This window comes from Mytilus californianus, unplaced genomic scaffold (assembly GCF_021869535.1).
Source record: "Mytilus californianus isolate M0D057914Y unplaced genomic scaffold, xbMytCali1.0.p SCAF_13, whole genome shotgun sequence".
NCBI lineage: Eukaryota > Metazoa > Mollusca > Bivalvia > Mytilida > Mytilidae > Mytilus > Mytilus californianus.
Genome location: NW_026262615.1, coordinates 37,671,843 through 37,685,269, shown reverse-complemented (window position 1 = coordinate 37,685,269; position 13,427 = coordinate 37,671,843). Strand labels below are relative to the sequence as shown.

At 33.4% G+C, this 13,427-nt stretch overlaps 1 protein-coding gene across 1 annotated transcript in view; it reads right to left on the bottom strand.

The window, feature by feature from the left end:
* Positions 1–11,976, bottom strand: part of LOC127723932 (VWFA and cache domain-containing protein 1-like) — a 61,643-nt gene extending 49,667 nt beyond the window's left edge. The window contains exons 1-4 of the mRNA XM_052230648.1: positions 11,886–11,976; positions 7,499–7,676; positions 2,811–2,873; positions 594–755 (exon numbers count right to left, since the gene is read on the bottom strand). Of these exons, the coding sequence (XP_052086608.1) occupies positions 594–755; positions 2,811–2,873; positions 7,499–7,651 (378 nt within the window). The 5' untranslated portion in view covers positions 7,652–7,676; positions 11,886–11,976. The remainder of the gene's footprint in view (positions 1–593; positions 756–2,810; positions 2,874–7,498; positions 7,677–11,885) is intronic.
* Positions 11,977–13,427: the final 1,451 nt, after the last annotated feature.

The following is a 13,427-nucleotide window of genomic DNA, read 5'->3' as shown; positions in this document are numbered from 1 at the left end:
TTTTATAGGATTTTCAAATATGACTTTTTTTTTTAACTATATGTCATATAAATATGAAAAGAAAAGTAGGGGTTAGCGAGGACATTTTTTAATGGCACTACATCCCATTGGATGAAACCAGCGGATTCCGAATATCTGGCATAAATTCATAACCAAGAGGAGCGAACATCCTTAAACTATCATAAGTGATTATATAAAAAAAACATTAATTTTGAAAGGCAAAAACAATAAGATATGACTGCAGATATCCATTGATTCTTATCAATACTGTATGATAACAAAGGTAGATTTAGACACTACAATACGTTCAGCTGCAAAGAGGGGCAGTAGGAGGGGGTTTCATCCTTAATTCTTCCCAAAAATACAAAAAATACTTGAGTTTTTTTTTCCTGAACCCTAAAAAACTATCATTAATTCCCGAGTCCAGATTAGTGTTAATCCCAAATTCATGCGAAAATAAAGGCAAAATCCAAACTTCCCGAAAAAAAGTCCTTTAGTACCAAGTTCTTATCTGCTGAACTCCCCATCATATGGATCTGACAATGATTTAAGATTGAATAACTCTGTAAATATTTCATTTTTATCACACAAACCTTTGTTCTGAACTGACTGCTGTAAGTAAGTCCCGTTGCATGACAGCATTGGGGCATTGATGTAAAGCTTGGAAAACTGTCTATGTCCTCTTCAACGGCTTGTTTGATTCTCATCAAAGCTTGAATAGGCCCATCAAATTTGGTACTTAAGGAAGCCGAGATCTGCAAAATATAAACCACTTAGTTGCACTTTACCCCAGGAATAGATTACCTTAGCTGTATTTGGCAAAACTTTTAGGAATTTTGGTTCTCAATGCTCTTCAACTTAGTACTTTATTTGGCCTTTAACTTTTTTGGATTCGAGCGTCACTGATGAGTCTTTTGTAGACGAAACGCGCGTCTGGCGTAAATATAAAATTTAATCCAGGTATCTATGATGAGTTTATTTACATTACATTTGTATTATAATGAAGTATAGGTTGTAATCCTGTAAATATAGACAATGCAATTTCCAATTGGAACTCGTTTTACGGCTAAAACTGTAACACTTTCACTAGGAAGTTTCGTGAAAATTTATATATTCTAGAATGGAAAGCTCATATGCACTACTATTTTTTCAAAGGTCAACATATATGGCTGTGCGGCATACTTTCAACATTTATATGCCCCGAATTTCAAAGAGTTCAAACTTCTGTTCTACCCCTCCCTTCACTTTAAGTCTTCCAGAGATTTCAATTTGGCCAATATTCATATGTATTTATACTGGTAAGATTTCCAAGTTATGAAGATGAAACATAGAGATTATATCTGGGAACCAGTAGGTAAACAAAACAAAATTTATATGAAGATTATATATCTCCCCAAAAGAGGCGTGGTTTGTGAAACAGCTATATTTACAAAGAGCAAACTATAAGGATAGTTAGTTATCTTTAGAAAGCAATTTCCTTTATTGAAGAGGGTCGATAATTTTACTTCAAACGTAATAAAATGGTTAAAATGGTTAGCCTTTAAAGGGGCACTAGCTGTCAAATTCATGTCCACCGATTTGACTCAAATTCTCATATTTGATTTATAACATACTTAAACGTATATCGAAATTACAAAAGGTATGAAATAAACAGTTAACAAAGCATGTAAAATTTTCTCGAATATACTATATATATATAAGAATTTCGTGTGCATTTTAGTCTAGACGCCATCTAATTAACTATCGAGATGACCTCCGAATACTGCCGACGATCACATAACCCGATATAAACATAAAATTTAACATAAATACAAATAGATTGCGACCTCGTGCAATTGGATTTTCATAGGTATGTAAATTTTTATGTTATAGGTTAAAAAATAAGTTAATTAACGTTTTATCCTGAATAAGAATGATTTTTTTGTGGATCGAATCAGTCAACGAATTGGTTCACCTTTGTTTCACTTTCAATGTTGACATTCTTTTCCTTTTAATTGTTGAACACGAATTATGCACGCGTAACCAATGTCTAGCTAATGGGTTAAATTGAAGGTCACATGGATACGGATTTAATGAGGTTAAATCATTCACTTGCAAGTGAATAATTCGTCAGCGATATTTCTTTGCCTATTTTGAAAAAAATTGGACCAAATTGGCTGCTTAAAACGAATTGGTATTTCTTTATTTCACTTTTATTAATGATTTAACCAAAGGAAATCATATTCTATTTTTTTCATATCTCATAGCTAGTTCGCCTTTAAATGAAATCTGATGTTTAACACTATACATTTGTGTGTATGTTTGTGTGTATGTAGGATTTAAAAAATATTGTTTTATGCTGTAAACCAACTTATTTTCAAGGATATCTTGTTTACACGCTTTCTGGAGCCTGTTTCATTATTTTATAATTTTCTTGATGTACTTCTATAAGAAACGATCCAAGTTGTACATAAATCACAACAATTTATTGTTCATGTTATTTTTATATTCCCGCTTTGAAAAATTTGGGGTTATACTGTTTTACCTCTATCTGTCTGTCAGTCCGTCTGTCCGTCCAACGAATATTTTCCGCCGCATCTTTCTCAGGAACTACATCTTAAGGATTTCTGAAATTTAGTTTCAAGGTTTATATAAGTCAGTTATACCGTCTGATGCGTTTTCAGATTCATCACTCAACAACTTCCTGGGCGGGCAGGGTATCGCCAGTGAGCAGTAGCTCGCAGTTTCACTTGTTCTTTCCGTGAACGTTACGGAAAATAAATTGCTCACAAAAATTAGTTGGTTTACAGTATTTAAACACTGAAGATTACCTCTGTTACTAGTCCTTCCCCATCCAATAAAGAGTTCGTGTAACGTAGCCTGCTATAATGTTCCTAAAAAAATTAATAATAAATAGAAGGTAATAAAAAAAACGGTACACCATTTAAGGATGTACTTAGGTGAGGTTTAGGAATTTTTATCAAATGTTCGGACTCTTTGGTTTTTTCCCTATGATACAGGCTAAAATATTTTGCCCCATAACACCCATTAATCTTTTCATAAAAGACTTCAACAGCTCATAAAAGGTCATTTACCAAAATTTAAGTAGATTATAGATTTCTTTTCTTTTGATTTGAGACCCAAATAATACCAATACAAAAATATAAGATAAAAGTCAGCCTTTTCCTGCCATTTTTAAATAATTAAATACATTCGATATATTTTATCTCGAAAAGGAGCTCCACAACCTATCAATATTTTTAGCTTATTTTATTCCTTAACTCAAGCTCTTCTGACTTATAGTATCAGTTTAATATTTTAGATTTTCTTAATGTTACCTAAGTACATCTTTAAACGGTCATTATGTTTGCACCTGTCCTAAGTCAGGAATCTGATGTACAGTAGTTGTCGTCTATTCATGTAGTTCATACGTGTTTCTCGTTTCTCGTTTTTTTATATAGATTAGACCGTTGGTTTTCCCGTTTGAATGGTTTTACACTAGTAATTTTTGGGGCCCTTTATAGCTTGCTGTTCGGTGTGAGCCAATGCTCCGTGTTGAAGGCCGTACCTTGACCTATAATGGTTTACTTTTATAAATTGTTACTTGGATGGAGAGTTGTCTCATTGGCACTCATACCACATCTTCCTATATCTATTAAACTATATTCAAGATGGCATTAATCTTCAGGCAAAAATTTAAGGCACAGATAAATACAATGCAATTCAGTTACAGTAAACAGATCAAAGAAATGAGAGAGAAAAAATAAAAATTTCAAATTGATTAACCAGTGTCAAGGTATATCAAATATACTCCCTGGAACATCTCCCAATCAATCGCAGACAACAAAAAATCATCAATCCACGTGTGCTATTAGCGACCCTTAAGTGCTAATAGAAGAAACTGTTTTTTATCTTTATATAATTTAATTTTGGATGTAACGCGTCTTCTGATTGGCTGACGTTGTTTTGTTTATCAGCTCATAGACATAATTTTGTCATGTGACCGTGACGTCATCAACGTTTTTTCATGGTTTACTCAGGTTTAAAATGGAATTTAGAATTAAATTATAAGAAATGACTGTAATATTTGTAGGTTTTTTTTAATCGCGCAATTTCACTTTTCTGTATTGTGCTGGATATATCATATAGTACATAGATTACAAAAGTAGTTTGAGCAACAATAGTCAATAAAGTGTAAACCATGCAAGAAAGAAACTCGAATGGACCAATCATAATCAAGTTTTAGATGAGAGTACGATTTAGGAGATAACTGTATTGTATTTTAAGCTCCGACGGCATCAATTTATGATTTGATGGTCGCAAATTAAATTCTGCCACCGGAGCTTAAAATACATTATTGTTATCTCCATTCTAATGAAACTGACAGAAAACAACGTCAAATTATACTTTTATATCTATCATACGTCGTCTGCGCTTGAACGTACGTTTTGCATAGTGTTCAAACCAAAAAATTTAAATTATACTTTTCAAGAACATAATGCCAAACTTCCAACCAGGCAAAGAACAATCGATAGACTAAGTCGCAATTGATGCCATGAAAATTGGTGACGTTATCCAATCAAAATGAACGTTACAAACGATGTTGCATAAGAATTATGATTTATTTTGGATATACAAATATTTTCAATAGTCAGTAAAGGGTATAACTTAAACATTTTACTGCAGAAAATAACAGGCATACATGTACCATAATTGTGGGAATTCTGATAGAGTTATCTATCCTGTCATTAATTGCGTTCAAATAACAAGTGTCCGTTATTGTCTAAAGAAACGATGCCTGTAATAACGCCTTTCAGTTTTGTTAATATCTCGGGTGATTTCTATATATTTACATTATTATTTGCCTGCAATGTTCGGCAAAACAACGTGGTTACAATTATACCTTGGTTTCGGTCAATATCGTAGCTTCTACGTAGAGCTAAGTAGATTTTGACTAATGAACGAATATCTAGCCTAGGAGCTAGATAGATGCAGATAGGCCAAAAAATATATATTATCTAGAGAATGAAAACTACATCGGAAAGGTTATTAATAATGACGTCATTTAAATAGACTGGATGCATAGCATACCGTTCAAAAAAGATATACATCTAAGACAACGCGGCTGTATATACTAGCTGCCAGGGTATTGAACGCAACCCAGTTTGATGTATTTTAATGCTAACTTTATCTTTGTTACTATTTTTGACGGTATTTGTTTAATATTTTCACGTATTTTAGCAATTCGCCAATAACACCTCACGCTTAAATGGTTATAAATGATAAATCCTTCATTTTCAGTTATACAATCTACAGTGCATGGGGGGAAAAAACTGAAAACATGTTTACAAACAAGATGGGTCAAGCCAAAAAATAACACCATGCGTGTTACTACAGTTTGAAGTTGTCCCCCCAAAAAACATTGAAAGTGTAATAACAAGCATGTTGTTACTTCAGGCCTGACCCCGACTTGTTTATAAAAACATCTGCGCAGTCAGTGACGTATCCTAAATGCGCAGTAGATTTTATACCTGGGTTGAAGGATTCATCATGTTCATAACCATTTGATCGTAAGGCATCATTGACAATTGCTAAAATAATCCCATATACGTGAAAATATCAAATCAATAGCACTTAAAAAAAAACTAAAATGTGATCCCTCTATAAAAGGGTATTCACTCTATGCAGATATTATTACCATATAGGGGGTTTGGTCCCAACCTGCAAAATACAACAAACTGGTTATCACTGTGTCAACATTGTTTCACCGAATATGGCGCAAATAATAATGTAATCGTATTGAAATCACACGTGGGTGCGTGACTCAGTGGACAAGACCGTTGGATATAGTACTTAAGTAATTAATGTCCCGGGTTCAATCCTGACTCTTGGCGTTGGAACTTTCAGTACATTAAAAGGGTTATTTTCACCCTCCCACACATGCTTCTGGTACCTAGCCCAGAGTTTAAACTAGAATGGGTACTGCAGGGTCCTCGGTAGGTCAACGTGGTACTTCGAGTACTTCGGCTTCATATAATTACAGACTATCCGGTGTTCTAACACTCTCTTGGTGTTGGGTTGGGGATTATCCGTGGTTGTTGGTTGTATAGAAGTTAGTGACACATCTCCATTAATCTTTATAGGGAGTTTACACGGATTCCACTCAGTGTACCATCGCAACTCTCGGGTGGTGCTTCGCATATCGGAGGAATGTACGTACATACACGAGATCTTAACAACAAAATAAACAGCGGTAATTTTGAAAAATTCGGACCTGATTTGCGTTTCACCCGACGAAAATGTCCGGCTGTGATAACTGAAAGGCGTTATAACAGACATTGTTTCTTTGTACAATAACGGCTGTATACATTGTACATGTGATATTTCAACACAAATCATGACAAGAGGAGATAACTCACAGAATTCCCACAATAACTGTATGCCTGTTGTTTTCTGTAATAAAATGTTTAAATTATACCCTTGACCGATAATATTTATAAATGAATACAGATGTGATTAGAACAAAATGAAAACTTGACATTTATTAATTAATGGGTTATTTGGATTAATTTATTTTCGTTGGTACCAATTATCGTGGATTGAGGAACAATATACCTTATCGCTATTTAGTCCAATCCGGAAAAAAACAGTCATTTAGACAACTTCCTGTTTGGGTCAACAGGGAAACAAACAAAGGTCATCAGTAACGAGCTGAGGGAGGGAAAAAATTAGAAAGCGATCAATAGGAAACTTTGATAGATTATGATCCGCTTTTTCGAAACTCAAATTATAGTCAAAAAAATATTTTGTTTGAAGTATTTACGATGTTTTAAACAGGTCTCATAAAAAAGTATCATTCATGGTACATTGTTTAAATAGGGCCCCAGATAGCTTCAACTGTAATTTTAGAACTTATCCGGAATGGAATAAATACGATTAGGTGTATTGTATTTCGGGGGATACTTTATTTTGTAGTTTTGCCAAAGCCATCTGCATACAAGCCTATAGAAAATTTGTACTAAGTTGAATATTAAAATTTGTGGCTCATCTTAACCTGTCAAATGAACGAAAATTGGTATTCCACAGTTTATATTTATTCCAGTCAGTATACTATTTATCGTGGTTTATGCAACAGTCATGATTATAAGTCATTGTAATGCTTAAGGGTCTGAGAAAATCTGCTTGGGCTACCATCTTTTTGAACATATTTCTGAAATTCATATGCAAAATACACTGACTCATAGTGTTCAAACCAACAAATTTAAATTACACTTTTCAAGAACATGATGCCAAACTTCCAACCAGGCAAAGAACAATTGATAGACTAATTGATATGATTGCAAGGGTTGAGCATTCACAAATTCACAAGCTTAACCACATACATTGCATACTTTATTTGGTGGAAATGACTTAAATGAGGATAATATATGGATTAACATATGGATATATCATGAACACATCTGCATCACTCTCCATCCACCCTGTAAAGAATGAAAAAGATACATATTTATCAACATACCTGTACTTTATTAACTCCTAAAGCGTTATTGGCTATGTCTGTAAGAACCTGTGAAAAGCTCCCTCCATCAACATTTACCGCATGGCTTACACTACTTATGCACACTAATATAGTCAATTGTTTGGTTAGGTATAAACCACTTATTTTCATCATGTATATATGTAGCTGACTAATTTATCTGAAAATAGTAAAAAAAACAATACATTTAACTTGTATTTTCAACAAATAAAAAATATACCTAACTTAGGATGACCTATCTAATATTCTCTGTGATACATATATAGATGTCTGATCTCAATGCATCCAATGCAATAAATATAGACATTAAAATAGTATACCTTTTAATTAGAATTGGGCATGAAATTTTTCAGCTTTATCATGTTATTAATCAAAGAAATATCTGTTATGAGAAAAAAACTTAGATATGAGCCATTGTCTAATGGTCTACAGGGGCGGATCCAGACATTTATAAAGGGAAAAGGGGGGGGGGGGGGGGGGTTCCAACTATGTGTCCCCATTCAAATGCATTGATCGTTCAAAAGAGGGGGGTTCCAAGACCAAATGTTAAAATCATTCACGTCAATAGAAGCCAAGAAATCTTCGCCCACACTTTTCATTGTACAATGAGTGTTGTAAAATTTCAAACTATTGGCAAATAGGAAGTGATCACATGACAGATGTAAAAATTGCTGACTAGCTACAACTCAACATTATGAAGCTGCAGATCAAATATTAAATCCTTTCTTTTCAGAGAAGCCAAGAAAACTTTGACGACAGTTTTCTTTTTACGATGAGTGTTGTATAATTTCAAACTATCGAAAAATAAGAAGTTGCTTAACGGCAGATGTAAAAATTGCTTACTCACTACATCTCAACATATAAAACTGCATACCAAATATTAAATCATTCCCTTTTGAAAGTTTTCTTTCTTTCGGACGAACGGACTGACAGAGTTGAGCCATAACTAGACCTGCTCCCGCATTTGACAACGCAGGTAAAAATGTGAAGAAATAAAACAAAACATCAGTTTTTCGATTTTAAAAGATGTGTTGTAAAACATGCTTGCAATTCAGGTAACCGTCATTACAGAATCTGTGGAGGTCAGTTCAAATCCATTTTTCTATGACTCAATATGGATTCAAAACTGAATTTGTGAAACTATATCGAGTAAATATGAAACAATAATAGAAAGTTTTACCCTTAACAAAAGTAAGCGTGGTAACGTCTTCTCACACATAGTGACGACGCTGATACTGTAAACCAACTAAATTATGCGAGCAAGTAGAAAAATAACTCGAATATAAATCGAATCGAATATGTAAGACTTGGATTTTTTCTTAATTAATCTTCATCAAGTAAATTTTAGAATCGCGAAATTAAATCGCCGCGAAATGGGTTAGTAAGGGCTAAACGCGAAATAAAGTATCCGCGAAAATAAGTTGGTTTACAGTAACTTCTCCTCAGACATTGTGATGTTGCTTATGATGTCTGAAAGCATTGATATCAGAATTATGGAGCGACTGTGCAGAATGATATAGGTGAAAGGAAGTACGAAGAAAGCTAATACTGTCATGCATTTTCAAAGGGATCAATCTTATGTACTCAGAAAAGTTGCTAAATCAAAAATATGTTGTTATAAATTGTTCTTTGCAAACTTTTACCAAAAATCTAACTAGTATTAAGATAGCCGTCGATAACAGCCTTCACTTATATTCATGAGCCATCAATAATATTCATGAGATAAATTGCGTTCGATGAAGTGTTGTAAGACACTATCGATTATTATGATAAAATAACTTTTTTTTATAATGTTTGATACAGTTTCAAACAGGCAAGTCCATGGGTGTCTTCTTCGCGGTCCGCGTTTACCTAATCAATTAAAAATGAACTATTAGACTTCTGAAAGGTCTGCGTCTTTCAACTACCTTTGAAATGAAAGAAAATAGACAAGGTTAATGCTTCCATAAACACAGAACCAAGAACTGATCTATTTAAAATTCTGTGAATAGTGAAATAATGTAAACTGAAACAACAATAAATAAAGGTATGATTAAATATAGAAATTTAACGATTACTAAATATAGATACAGAAATTGAACGAAATAGATGAAATATGCATAATTATGCATAATGAAAACGGGACAGTCATCTGGAGAAATTAAATAGAACAGTTCTTATACATATATCTGACTTTTCGAAGTATTTAAATATTTAACAATTATACATTACACGTAAACTGAAAGAAATTAAAACATGTAAAAGGAATTAATTGCCATATGGGCATTCCATAATCTGTTCGCTGTCTACAAATGTAGTCCCATATCAAAAGTACTACATACCGTAAATGCGGTAGTTCATCTTCCATTTTAAACAGACCAGAAAAACTCAATTTTTTTACAATTAAAGAGAAAAGCAGAAGAAAAAAAACAAACAGTAACTTTATCAATGACCTTTCAATATTAAAAACTACAAGGATCAATCAGAGTCTTGACATAATCAAGTTATGAGAATCTATTAGTTTGTCCAGCCGTCAAATGTTTATTTTTACTTTGTGATATATAGGGGTCCCCCATCCTTTGCTGACAAACTCGTGACCCACGTGGAGAATCTTTTAGTTTGTCCAGCCGGAAATAGTTGAAATAGTTAATTGTGACTTTGTGATATACAGGAGTAATCCCCACCCTTTGCTGACAAACTCGTACGGGTCTAAGGCATACGTGCTATGGGCCGCTTTAGAGGCCATTTCTACTTCTTTCTCTGGTATAATGGCCCACGTGGAAAATCTCTTAGTTTGGCCAGCCGGCAATGATTAATTTTGACTTTGTGATATACATTGGAACCCAACTCTTTACTGACAAACTCGTACGGGTCTAGGGCACAAGTGCTATAAGTCATTTTATAAACCATACCTACTTCTATCTCTGGTATAATGGCCAACGTGGAAAATCTCTTAGTTTGGCCAGCCGGCAATAGTAAAGTTACACTATCTGATATACTTGGTACCCCCATCCCACCAACCCTACGCTGACAAACTCGTACGGGTCTTGGGCATAAGTGCTTTGGGTCATTTTAGAGGGCATGTTTACGTCTGAATGGCAATGGCCTGGTAGTGTTGAGAGTAAAGACTCTGATTTATTTCTGTAGTTTTGAAAAATGATGTGTCATGGAAGTAGAAACTGATAGTTTTTATTTTTTTTCCCATTAACTTTAAATCTTCTTGTTTGTCTGATCTGTTTAAAATGTAAGACATGTAGTACTTTTGAGATGGGACTATATATGTAGACAACGAACAGATGGAATGCCCATATGACAATGTATTCCTTTTAATTCCTTTCAGTGTACGTACAATGTATATTTGTTAAATCACTGATGAAAAATATTTAAACACTTCGAGAAGTCAAATATAATTATTTATAAGAACCTTTACCTTTAAATGAGTTCAAACACCAAAACTTTTCATTATGTTACAAATTATATGTAATTATATACTTTTAAAGACGTTTTAGTCAAATATTGTCTATCCTGTTACTATAACCATAGTAACCATAGTAACAAGATAGACATAACAGGATAGACAAATTACATCATTTATGAATGCTGTTGTGAAATAACTACTCCCTTTGATGCAGTGATAATGTCTTTTTTTCTGCTGTGATTTTGGTATCCAACAAGTAATTGCACTATTTACAATTATAATATTGATGTAATTAATAAATTTGTTGGTAACAGCATAGACGCGATAAAAGGGTACCCACTAATTTTTTCACTAAATGTCTTGAATTTTCTTTTCTCCACACTGGTCATGCAAGAAACGTGCTGTGGTATATTTTTAGGATGCTTTGTGCTTTCGAAATTATCTCTAAACAGTTCCATCTCTATAGAGAGAAACACTTTAACAGTTGATCTAGTATCGGTAACGGGGACAGAGATGCATTTTATGTACGCCGATTGAATTAGTGTGTAGAAAAAAAATGTTACATATAATAATATAAAGCTGTGATACTTCATTATTAACATTCTAAAATAGTTCCTTTTGCAGATATCACGGCAATCAAAAAGTAGGAAACAAATCATTTGAAATATGTTGCCCTGACCCTGTATGCACATAAATTTCGCAAAAATCGGACTTAAACATATTTTAATCTTATCAAAATAGATCTTAATAGTGTTAATCATTGACGTTCCGATTCATAAATCCTACAAACTTTCATTTAAACAATTACAACTGCATTTTTAATTAAAAACTAAAATTTAAGTATAAGTGTACTGAAAATTCAACATTTTTTTAAACGACCCATACTTAGCCCCATGAGGGGGAACCGGACACCACCCCCCCCCCCCCCCCCCCTGCCTAAATCTGCCTCTGTTTAGTAATATACATACATACCATTGACTATGTCTGTTGTTATGTCGCAATAAATAATCGTTCTTTTCCAATGTTTTGGAATTTCCATGATGTTTGACAAGTGCGATGAACAACCCGGATACGTACAAATTATTTGTAAACAAATTTTTCCGCGATAGGCTCCAGTAAGTAATTACATTAATGGAAAATAACTCAGTCAAGCTATCAAGCTTCTGCTTTTAAAATCAATACGTGTCACGCGGTCATATCAGGTAAAGAAAAAAATAAAACATGATGATATAGTACAGTGGAAATATTACATGCATATTGGCCGGTATGAAGACAAAACAAGTTTACGTATATTATTGTTTCATTCGAGCTGATTGATAAATCAAAGTACTGATATACTGTTAACTCGTATGAATCCAACATACAATATCTTATATTTTCATCAAAGAAACAAAATCAAAGAAACGTTAATATGCTAATCATTTATATATCAGAGAAATAAATACTTGTATCTTATGTCTCTAATTATATAGCCATCAACTACAAATGCCATTGATTTCAAACTAGAATTTGTTTACCAGTCTAGGAGGCTGAGCGGTCATTTCTCCAATCTAGTTCAATCTAAAATATGAAACTCAGTCAAATCAAATCAAATCAAATAAGTTTTATTTTAAAACGGCAAGTTTACATTAAGCTTTGAACGAGCTGCTTTTGAACCGAAATATATAATAAATTAAAGACATGCATATTATATACAGTGCGTGCAGACAAAATAGGACAACACCAGACATACAATAGTTTACCAATACACAATTGTCACATAAAAGGACAGTCTAGCATAAATGCATATTGAATTAAAGTTAAGCAATCACATACTGTAGCAACTAAAACTAATAGCACTTAATCTTCATTAAAAATATTTTCAAATCAATAGTAGACGACAACGTCACACATAGTATATTAGGAAAAAAGGGGGGGGGGGGGGCGTGTTATCCGGCAACATTGGATTTGGGATACAGAAGTGCAGCTTGGATTTAAAAAAAACATCCCCAATTCATATATCAAAGTCTTGTGAAAATCACACAACGAGCCGTAAATGTACATCATGCCAAAATCGTAACCCATTCATATATTTCTCATTTATTAGATATGTACATTTAAAAAAAAATCTTATAAATACAATGGTGTGGCTTTCTTGTCTACGTCAGACACAAAGACGACTGTGTGAATAACACAGTAATCTGTACCTTGAGCATCGTACCCTAGTGTATGTTGCAGTAGTGAACCCTACACTATTTTCAAAATATATTAATGCAATATATATAATTTGCTGTGAATAATCTTGAACTTTTGTTTAATACCTTTATGTTTCTTTCTCTCCGTAAGGTACGAAGAGGTTTGTTAGAGCTTTTAAGCTTACAATTCAAGAGCATCGTCCTTGTGGTCCAGATGCAGCTACACAATCAAATATTTTTTTAATTTCCAGCCTTTTTTTAACATATAATAACCTCTATAGATAAAAACATTGCATGTTGTAAAAGATTATATTTGAGATATGCATATGCTCCCTCCCTC